Below are 12,392 nucleotides of genomic sequence, written 5' to 3'. Positions count from 1 at the left end.
AAAATTTATTTCTTGTTTCACGATTATAGATTTCTTTTTAGAAAGTACAATTCCTTCCTTTTTACATTCATTTATGAATTGCAATAAATGATTCCTATGTTCTTTTTTATTATTAGAGCATATTAGTATATCATCTATCGAAACAATAAGAAAATCACTAAACTTTTTGAATATATTATCCACTTTCCTTTGAAATATTTGTGGTGCATTTTTTAAACCAAATGACATAACTAACCATTCATATTTTCCTTGAGGTGTACTAAAAGCTGTATATTGTATACTATCTTCTTCCATTTTTATTTGCCAAAATCCTAATTTACAATTAAATTTGGAATAATATTGTTTTCTTTTTGCAAAGTTTATTAAGACTTCTTTATTTGGTAAAAAGTACCCATCAAATTTAGTATATTTATTTAATTCCTTATAGTTTATTACCATTCTAACTTTTCCTCTAATCTGCTCAGAATGTTTCATAACCATAAAAGCTGGACTACTATGAGGTCCATTATTGGGTCTAATTAAATTTTGTTCTAATAGTTCTTTTATTTGAATTTTAAATTCTTGCATATCCTGTAAGGTATATATTATTGGTCTAACTCTTATTATAACATTTTCTGTTATTTCTATTTTAGCTCTAGGATAATATGGTTTCCAAAATAATAATGGGTTTTTTCTATAAATTTTTTCTAATTGTTCTATAATTTTTTCCATACTTATTTCTATTTCTGTTTTTAGGATCTTTTTATATGATAGTTTTTTATTTTTTAGTTCATCTTGTACTATTGTTCGTTTTTTCCATTTATCACCACGCTGGGCTTGCTGAACTCTGTAGGGTCTAAATTCTCTTGGTATATTTAATAGATGTGCACAAGGTGATTGTAACATTATCATGTAATTATTTTGTTTATAATATTGAAATTGTTGGATAAAGTCATTTCCTAATAAGATATCACATTCTAGTTTATTATAATTGTATACTTTATTTATTATAACTTGTTTACTACCAAGTATTATATTAACTTTTTCAGCACTATCAATTATTTGAGTGCTTTCTCCAGTCACTCCTGTTATTTTTATTTTACTATTTTTATTCCATGATTTTATTAAGAAATGTTTAAAAATTGTTATATCACTTCCTGTATCAATTAAGGCACAAGTTGTTATATTTGTTTCTACTATAGTAACCTGTATACATACTGCTAATGGAAAACTTATTTGATTATTCATCCACTTCCTATTTTACATAATGTAGTTTGTCCTTTATGAGTTATATATAACCCTTCTCTTTTTATACTATAATCTTCTAATCCATTTAGGAAACTCATTCCTAATAATCTATGAGGTTCAATATCCATACTTTCATCCAAATAACATGGTACTAAAATATCAATCCCACCTATTTTTATTGGTACCTTTACCTTTAATTCTGTAATAAATAGTTGTCCATCAAAATTCCTGTATTCATATGGTTCTGTTTTGTAAGTCATTAATCCTTCATTTTTAGTTGCAGCTATATGACATTCACCAACACCTGTATCTATGAATATATTTGGTCCTTTTATATACCTTCTATCGTTGAAATATTTTCCTTCTATTTTCATATTTCCAATATTTCCATGAGATTTTATTTCTTTTATACTACTAGTTTCTCCTAAATATTCTTTTTTATTAGGTAGTCTAAAACTTTTTGACTTCTTTATCAATCTTCCATTATGAAATGTTATTTTATAATCTTCTTCTTCTCTTAACTCTGTTATTTCAGGCTTATTTTTTAGTTATATTAAATTCATACTCTTTTGGAATAAGATTTATTTGTTTGTTTGGTTCCACTATTTTACTAATATCCTTACATTCCTTATGAATTTCTATGTATGGTTTATTAGAATAAATATTCCCATAATTAGAATTAGTAAATGTATATAATGCCCTATATTCCATAGTCATAATTTGGTCTCTTGATTCCATTATATCATTTCTTTGTAATTTGAAATGTAATCCTAAGACTTCATTAAAGTTTTTATCTTTCAATGAGACACAATATTTTGGGTAACAAGTAAATATTAACTTTTGATATACTAAATTTCCTTCTATAGTTCCTAAATGACCATCTTCAAGATTTATAATTCTTCCATCATGTAAACTTACAGTTAATGGTGAATCTATTTCTTCCCTAAATAAAGATTTAAACATTATTTGTATTCCTGCTAAATAAACATATTGGGTCTTTTCACTATGTTTTTTACTTATTTTTGATAATAATTCTGATACTGTACTCTTTGTTAAAAGGTTTATTTTATGTGTTCCTTGAGTTGTCTTGATATCTATAGTTTTTTCAATCTTATGGTATTCATTTATTGCTATTCTTTCTCTTCTCCATATTCTATTTAGAATTTCCCATTTTCCAATTTTCAAATCTAAGGATAACTTTTGTATTTTCTTAAATTTATTATTATCAAAAGTTACTTTTAATCCATAACCTTCTATTCCCTCATATTCTTGGATTTCTATGTTATTATTTTCTATTTCTTTAATTTCTCTATTCAGATTCTGATCCATTATCTTCTGAATCTGTTTCACTTATAAATATTTCCTGATTATTATAATGTTCAATATCAGATATTTCACTTAATTCAATTTCTATTTCAAAATAATCATTTTGTAATATTCTCACTTTTTTCTTTGTGCAATCAGGACTTATGTGACTTATTTCTCCACAATTCTAACACTTACATTGTTTTTTTAATATTTCTTATAATGTTTATTTTTCTGTATATTATTTTTTCTTTTATAATATTACCTTCCAGGTTTTACGTATTTTTTGTTAAAATTTCTATATTTTTTAAACTTTCTATTTTTATACTTTCTTTTATTTCTTTTTTCAGAACTACATCCTCATCTTGTAGGTTTTTCCATAACTTCACAACATATTCTAGTTAATTTTCCTAATTTTTTCAATAATTATCTTTGTTGACATATATATGCAAGTCTTTCGAACAAGAATTTTATTCTTGATCCTAGTGTTCTTGGTATTCCTATATTTTCTTTAATATATTTTTCAAATTCTATTTTAAAATATATTCCCCATAATCCTGGTAATTTATTGTAATACATATCTTGATATACTTCTTGATTCTCATTACTATAAAATTGAGTATAATAGTAATCCTTGAATTCACAAGTATATTCTTTAATTTTACACATATCACAAATTTTTAAACTAATTAACTTAACTATTGCATTATCTTTTTCTCGTATTGCTTCTTTTTCATAATTTTTTAACCAATTTTCTCCTAAGAATTCATCTACAATATATTCTACTAATGTTTCTATTTCTAGTTTATCTGACGTTATTATTTCTGTTTGTACATATCTTTTTATTAATGATTTTGTATCACTACTAATTCCTTCCCACCAATTTCTAACATTTCATTCAAAAGATGCAATTAAAAAATCTATTCTTCTTTCAGTATTTTCTTATGTATCATCTTTATTATATAAAAAGAATAATATCATTGAGTTTGCCCATGGTATTAAGGCTTTTTTAGTGTCTATTTTGTAATCTAAGTCTAATTTTGTTCCTTCATGGTTAACAGGTTTATCATAATTATTATTTAATTCAAATTTATTACTATATTTATTTCCTTTAGACGGTTATTTATCTTTTATTTTATCATAAAATTGTCTATATGATTTATTATATATCGGAGCATAACTTTCATCTGGATCTATTGATTCTTGTTTAGAGGTTCCTACGGGATTAGGTCATCCTCCAGTATTCATTAAGATTTGGTATTCATCATCTATACTTTCTAAGTTTAAATGATCAAAATTATCTATAAGTAGATCTAATTCTTCATTCATTTTCTTTGTCTTGATTTTCTTTAATTTTTTGTTTACTTAACATTTTTTCTCTAGATTCCTCTTCTTCTAATATTTTAGGTAATATATTTTCCCTAAATTCATCATCCATGCTTCCTGTTTCTATTATTATATTTTCTCTTTCAATATGTTTTTTCCCTATTCTAATTATTTCTTTTTCTATAAATTTTTTATCTATTCTATTATTCTTTTCTTCATTTTCTTTTAATTTTCTGACTTCAAATTTCAATATATTTATATCATTTATTGCTTCTTTTATTTTATTCTTTATTTCTTGTACATCATTTATTAATGTTCTTATTAAATGTTTTAATTCTTCCATATGTTCACTGATTGAAATTTTCTTTTATCGATTTTTTGATTAAAAATAATAAAATGCTATATACTCAGCATTTTTACAATCTCTTATCATTTTATCATACTTTTGTTTTATAACTTCAATATTTGTTAGTTCTTTTAATTTTTCATAATACCTTGTTTTTTCTTTATACTTTTCTTGTTTTAATTTTAATATTTGTTTTTCTTGAGTTTTAGTTATATCTCCAAGTATTAATAATTCATCTAAAATTTTATTATTTATTATTCTTATTCTTTTTAACTTTCTTTCTAAAATATTTTTAGTTTCTTCCATTATATTTTTATGATGATTCAAATATTTCTCTATGGTATAATTCATTTTCAAATACTTCGATAATTATTTCATATGTACGTCTACCTTTGATAAATCCCACAATTAATTTATGTAATATTTGTTCATTTATTTCTCTAGGTAAATTCGTAGTTACATATAATGTTATTATTTTTAATTTATTAGGGATAGGGTTGAAAAATATATAACATCCTTTTTCTTCAATACATTGATAATAATTATTTATTTTTATGATTTCCATTATATATATATATATATGCTTATATTCTTCAAATAATATCTTTTTAATTATTTTTTCTTTTAGTTTTAAAGGTAGATTTTTAATTACTCTAAAAATTTCTAATACTTCTTTTATGTCTTTACTATATGTTCCAACTATATTATCTTCTTCTATATAGCCTTCTATATTAGAACTATATTTTACTTGATACCTTAGTCTATTTTTATAAGTTTCAATAATTTCTAAAATCATAAACTTTTGAGTCTTTCTTTATCTTTTCAATGATTAATTTTATTTATTTTCAATATCTTTTAGGTAATTTATTTTTATATATTTTCTCATAATCTCTTTGGCTCTGATACTAACGTGATGGATGCTACTATGAGCGAACAAAAATCTAATAATAAAAAATCTAATAATCTAATATTCTAAAAATTCTTTTATTCTTGTTTTAGTTAATCTATTTGTTATTAAGCGTATATAAAATCTTAAGGTAAGATTAAAAACTAAATTTTTGTATACTTGTGGTAATTTATTTTTTATTGGTCTTCTCATAAATTTTTAAGTAATTCTTCAAAGTCTAGTAATGTCTGAGAATTTATAATATCAACATCTGTTATCATATATATGTATGTTCTAAAACGTATATCGTATTTTAAGATATTTTTCTTCCTTTCTTCTAATTTATCTATGATACTTTGTATATCTTTTATGATTATTGATCTTAGAATTCCTTTAACAAAATTTTCTAATAAATTTTCTTTGAAACACTTTAATATTTCTTGTGATACATATAATTGTTCTTGATATCCTATCTTATCAATATCTTTTTCAAACTTAATTTCTTTTTTTTAACAACCTTTTTTATATTATATGGTCCTCTCTCATATTTAGGTTTTTTCATTTTATAATTATTCATTAATAATTCTTTCAAATTTTTAGAAAAATTACTTGTTAATTTTTTAAGGATTTAGATAGAAGATTTTTATTATGAAATAAGTTGTTTTTAATATTTGTTTAAGGGTATTTTAGGTAGTTCCAAATGTTTGGAAAAGTCAAGGGCCATTTTGGAAAATGACCTCTTTTATTTGGGTCAATTTCATGTATTTCCTCACATGAGGTGGGATGCCAATTGCCCCTGCAACATTTTGAAATTTCTTTATATCTATGTAGAAATTTTGAATTTTTTAAATATATCTAATACATGTGTATTTTTGAATGTTTACACACATCACATTGTACTCTCCTTTATAGTGAATTCTCGTAGCACATTGAGAGTGAATCATTCTAAAATCTGTATTCTTACGTGCTTTCGATTTTTTCTATTTTCTGTTAATACTGATCTCGATAATACATAATAAAACAATAATCCTTTACATTTTGGAGATGAGTCTAGCCGCTGTCTATCTATGAAAATTGTACACGTGACAAGTATAATAAAAATAAAAATAAAATTGTGCATACACTTAAGGGACGTGTTAACCACTCATAGTATAATCAAATAAATGCATCTCCGGAAGTTCAGGGACGAGAATATAGTCTGGCGTAAATTGGGACACCTCGTTAAAAAAAAAAAAAATGAAAAAATAAATGCATCTCCTTAGTAGCTGTTAAAACTTGCACTTCTAGATGAGATACCACATCTCTAAATTGAAGCTTAGCTTATGAGCTTTCTAGCAATTTGACACCCTCGCTCTTATATTTTTTTCATGGGTGAATCCTTCCTAATATTCTTGTAACTGAACTTTTTTCGACTGCCTACTATTATAGAATTTTTCATTTTGAGACTTGGCTTCAAAAACATGCTTAATCATGTTACGAAAATGAATTGTACTTATATGTCTTCTGATTATATAATGGGAATTCTCCTTTCGTTTCTACATTTTCTATTGTTTATGGTCTGGTTTACCGTAAATGAATGATTTTAGACTAACAATCTTGAACGATTTACCCAATTGACACACAATTTGGTTGTTTTTTGGTAAACTAGGACATTGAATTAATTAGGATCAAGTACAAATTGTTGACTCCAGAATATGTTGCCAACAGATGCCGGACCCATTCGTGCACCCGTGAGCGAAAGTCCAACATGTTAAGATATGTGGACGGTCTAGAACGGACAGATCAAGGGCGTCAGAGTAGCTCAACGGCACATGACGAGAGCGTTCGGAATCCGACAGGATGTTCATTGACCGATTGTACAATAATTACCAATCGATATTTATAAACATGTATCCAAATTTATATGAACTCGTTTGTGTTGCAAGATAATAAGAGAGAGGGAGTTGAGTAAAGTATATTTTCTTGTATTGATTCTTGCATTAGCCTTTGTATGGGGTACATGGGGGAGTATTTATAGTGTCACAAGTTAGATCGTGACCTTTGGTTCGGGGTACACGTGGCCTCATCCTGTTGAGTTACATGTCAAATTGTAGGTATCAGCCGCACCTAGCCTGCTATACATTTATTGATTGACAGAGCCGCCTTTACTAGTGACAAGACTTAACATTTACACTCATGACAAACGTCCTATTAATCATTCAAGTAAGATCTTTGTGCAGAAAATATTTCTTGAGAGAGGTGTCTATGGAAGATATTGCTTTGTGTTTCGGAGGCTCCCACCTCGACTACAGAGTTTCAGCCAATAGGGCCTCGTCCACCTTCAGATGGCCTCGGCATATGGGTTTTGGAAGCTCTCAAGAGGCAATGATAGAAGGGCCTCGTTATATATGGGCTAGGGCTTCTGTGAAGCTCGGTTTATGGGTCTCGGCTATGCAAATCATCTCGATTTGAGTGCCACATGGTTCGGCATGAATTGACCGTGGGCCCCGATGGGTTGTCCAAGTATGCAAACACGTAACACAAATGAAAGGCAATAATACCACACCAATGTGGGATCAAGATCAAGCAAAATCACTTGGTATAGCAGCACACAAAGTTAGCAACAATAGTGACATCTATTTTCCAATTCGATCAATTTCTTACAACTTGGACTATCGGAATCACATTGACGAAGTCGATTTCCCATTCCAGGTTGTCCTGTTCACTATCTGAGTGAGTCCAGTTTGGGAGAAGGGGGGCCCATTTGTTTCAGAAGGTCCGAAGATTCATTTCAAAAAATAAGTGTGTTAAGAGTAGTTAGTCCACATGTCCCTAACCACCTTGTCCTGATTGTCCACCCCTCGTTACGATTTCCAACAACTTTGACGTTCAAGTTAACCAGGAACGATCACTGAATTTCCATGTCAGCAACATACTTTGAATCTCAAATGTGATGTTGAGGCACTTCTATTGAGATATTTATTTCTGAGACAAAAAGTAAAAAATAAAAAAAAAACCGAAAAAAGAAAAGAAAGGAGTTTTGTGATACATTCAATTAAAATATTATACTACTGTTATCTGGCAACCAGCAAAAATGTTGCTGTTCTATACCTAGTGTAATAAACACGATTAATGCCAAGAAATGCAAATTAATTGCCAATAAGTAATTATTATTAGTACACCAAAGCACATTCCTGTCAATAAGTAATTATTATAGAAAATTGTTACGCACATAAGATACAACTGTGCATGGCTAATCACAGCGTACAATTCACTTATAATCTATCATTAAAAAAAATCTCATTAATTATGCTACATACTTGTGGCCGTTGGAGTAATTAAGACGTTAATTAAGGAGTAAATACTCGGTAATTGATTGTAGAAATTATCTGCTAGGCTTATAATTAAGACATTTCACGTTTCTAGCTGAAAACATTCAAACTCAATCCATTTACACCACTCCATAGTTATAATAATCAGGAGGCAGAGAGAAATACAGATGTCGTAACTGTAACAGCATAGTTTCTTCTTCGAAAATGATTTTTTCTTTTAATCAAGACACACTTCCAAGCAAACCCAGCTGGAGTCTGGTGCAAAAATTAATATTACTACCTGTGAAACCTGGCTTGTTTCATTTGACTTAATCTCGGAGGAAATCTTGGTCAATCTTGAGTTTCTTAAGTTTTAGTGAAGAGCCTAGACCTTAAATAATCGAATAATAGGTACACATATGGACCAGCTATCAGTATAATAAGATTGAAACCTTAGGAATAAACAAAAATAATTTGACAATGTCGAGAATATCAGGAGCAGCAACTTATAAATAACGCGACCTTCACGTGTGACCTGCATTTTTAATTAGTTCCGTAGAACTAATCATGAAATTAATAGTTTAATTAATTAGCAATATGAATATTTCTTGATATAATTAATAAGAGTTTCCATGTCTTGAGACTTGAGGTGTCCTATGCCCATCATCCGTAATTAATTATGTGTGTAAATAATCTGTGTTGCATTATGTTTAATTGTGCAAACCCATAAAAAAATACTTCTAAAAGTTGGTATAAAAATTGCATGGATTAATATAAAGAAATATTGTGATCAGATGATCATTATCATTCAATAGTGTTAAAGGGATAGCTATTCCACCCATTTCGTCAAGATAAACAAGACGTATTCTATCACAAGTCGTTCCTACCAAGAAAAAAAGGTGCAGCATCAATAAATTCATGAGAAATTATTTGTAAAAGGGCTCCATTGAGCCATGTATCGGTGATAGAACCAATTCCTATAATTATGAAACCCATATGAGATAGGGTAAATCCCGCAACAACTAAGTATTGAAATAAATAAGGGTTTGAGCTACCCTTAATAAATAAGATCGACTTTTTAAAGATGGAGGTTGGAACTTCAATTGTTTGTTAGATTATTTTAGCACTGATATAAGAACTTTTTTTTTCTACATTTCATATCGTCAAACTTGATGAGTCGTCATTCGTTATTAATTTTGCATACTCAAAGAAAGTACAGTAGATGCCTTGTTGCTTCGTGTAAGGTAGGAAACATAAGAAAAAATAATGTGATTTTATTAGAATTAAGTTATGGAAGTTCGTGTCATTAGTTAAATGGGAGGATTACAAGATGAAGCAAGTGGGTTGCATTGCTTTATTTATTATTTTTTTAATATAATTTAATCAATCATTTAATTGGGTTTTGAGCTTTTTGTACTAAATTAATATCTGCAAAAGTTGTAGACAGAAGATAGAGTACAAAATTTTATTTATGGTCACAGCCTAGAAATTGAAGTTTCTTGGGTTCATAATTTTGTATGGTTTTGAAGGAGAGAATATATTTGGCACGGCAATTTGTAATTCACGTGGGGGTTTGACTCTTATTTTGATACATTTGTTTCGGCATTTAGCATCAAATTCTAGTAACCCAAGATATCGTGCCTGTGGGATTCCTCGACACTCGTTCACATTGTTTGTCTTCAAAATCTTTTGGTCGAAATATACTTTCGTACATTTTTCTCTGATGTTTGTAATGACCGCAAAATTCAAAATTTAAATAGAATCTTAGTGAGAATTCGAAAAATTTGAAAGCGAAAAGGCAATTTGATATCCGGAATTTCAACAAGCATATTTCATGGACTCTTCCATTTCAATTGTCAGTTACCAAATTTTGTATTTAAAAAAAAAAAATAAATAACGTAAACATCTAGTCAAAAGCAATTAAGATGAGATCAATTTGAGTCATTGAACTGTATAAAAGCTAGATAAGTTGGCAATGATGCGTAGGATTCAACTGGCCCTCCCCTCCTCAGTTGTCTTATTCCTTGTTTCGGTGGAGCCAACAAAAATAAATGAGCAGAATTGTCACAAAAATAAGTAGAAAGAATACGTCCAAACACATTAATTATAATCTCATCATCAAACATAATGTAGGGCATAAACTAAGCAAATGTGGTACCTCATTCAAGTCTTGGTCGACCCATGATGTTGGTGGGTATAGCCTACATAAACCAGGATTCACTCCAGAATGGCACAGAATCAGGAGCATGAAATCAATATAGTAGAGGTAATAAATTGAGCTTAAATTAAAAGAACGATTATTCGGAATATATCTTAGTGTACAATATATTATAGTTGAAAATTATGATAGCCCACTAAATGCGTTATCGAATAATCTTATTTAAAAGTTTAAACTCTTAAATAGAAGATAAAATGACTTAAACCTTTATTTGGTTTGGCTAAAAAATTAGATTTTTAGTATATTTTGATAAAAATTAATGAAATATGCATTAGAAAATTGTGAATTACATACAATGTATGGTTGAAAATGAGTTTTAAAAAGATAAGTTTTAAAAAAATTGGAGCCAAACATGTGATAAAATTTTAGTGTAATACTATTTAACACCAGTGTTGTCAAACGTCAATGTCGATAACTACTTCATAATATTAAATGATTAATTCACTTAAATACAACTTCACACGATTCATTTAATTCAACATATCAAGTGTGAACGTGTGATCACATAAACTGATGCCTCCAGCACCACAAATTCTAGATAGCATTGTTAAAAAATATACGTTGTCGAAAATAAAGATTAATTTTGCTAATTGGTGGGGACTTATTTCGATTGCCCTATCATTTTCCTTGTTGCGGGAAGGCGTGGAATCCCAAGTGGGTGTGGGTCCCAAAAGGGTTTTGTCTGTTGAGGGCACTGCACGACATTTCACGCCCAATACTTGTCTCTTCACTTAACCAATTCAAGTTAATCAGGACCACCATCTGAACAATGAATTGATTACTCCAATGGCCACTAAACTTATGTTCATTTTTTTGATTTGTCACTGAAGCTTAAAATATTAAGTTTTGATCACTAAATTTTAAAAAAATTTGTACGTTACTCATTAACATAAATGTTGAACTTTGAAAAATGTCAAATTTACAACAAGTACTGTACAATATTTTTCAAAATTTAGTGATCAAAGCTCAAAATTTTAAATTTTGGTGAGCAATCGAAGACATGGATCGAAATTTAGTGATCAAAATTCAACATTTTAAATTTCAGTGACTAATTAAAGATATGAACGCAAGTCCACTGACCAGTAAAACAATAAACTCTTAAACAATTTCCCTATAAGTAGCCCCTTTACCCCTACCCCTTCAACTCATTCAAAACATCCTCACAACAGTTAGTGCAAAACTTGAACACAAATTCTTCCATTCAAGACATCATGAAAATGAACAACACCAACATGGGAAGCTCCAAAAGAAGGGTTTCAAGCAGAGGCCTTGGAGGCCTCCTTAGAGAACAAAGGGCAAGGCTCTACATCATAAGGAGATGTGTGGTTATGCTTCTTTGCTATCATGATTGAGTCGAACCCTTCATCCACTGGCGGAGTCAAGAAAAATTTACACCTTTTTTCTTACTTTCCCCCCTACTTTCTTAGAGTGTAAATAGCAATCGCTACACGTATTAGCTAGAAGCTAACAATTTTGTACTAACCGGCCTAATAAGGCTTCATGTATACCTCCAATATCTCGAATTGAAACGATCATTTTGATTTGATTTCATTATATGGGTTAAATTTCTTTTCTTGTCGTCTTTTTTTCCCTATTCAATCTTTTGATCTTGATGAAATGATGAAGGTCGAATTTTTATTTATTTATTTTTTTCCATTTTTTGCAATATATGTTTGCTTAATTTTACATGGCAGCAAATACAACATGATCAATGAGAGAATTTCAACTAAATGGTATTTTCGTAGCAATTGGGGTTATGGGTTTTCAGTTTATGGAGGTTCTTTCAAAGAACTC

The 12,392-nt window shown here is 28.7% G+C and overlaps 1 protein-coding gene across 1 annotated transcript; it reads left to right on the top strand.

Moving 5' to 3' along the window:
- Positions 1 to 11,746: 11,746 nt before the first annotated feature.
- LOC111399280 lies at positions 11,747 to 12,163 on the top strand. The gene has a single exon (XM_023026540.1). It carries the CDS (start codon positions 11,810 to 11,812, stop codon positions 11,948 to 11,950), a length of 141 nt encoding a protein of 46 aa, XP_022882308.1. The 5' UTR covers positions 11,747 to 11,809; the 3' UTR covers positions 11,951 to 12,163.
- The last annotated feature ends 229 nt before the right edge of the window (positions 12,164 to 12,392 follow it).

The sequence above is a fragment of the Olea europaea genome, chromosome 8, assembly GCF_002742605.1.
Source record: "Olea europaea var. sylvestris chromosome 8, O_europaea_v1, whole genome shotgun sequence".
NCBI lineage: Eukaryota > Viridiplantae > Streptophyta > Magnoliopsida > Lamiales > Oleaceae > Olea > Olea europaea.
The sequence above is the reverse complement of the archived record's forward strand: the minus strand, read 5'-3'. Positions and strand labels throughout refer to the sequence as shown.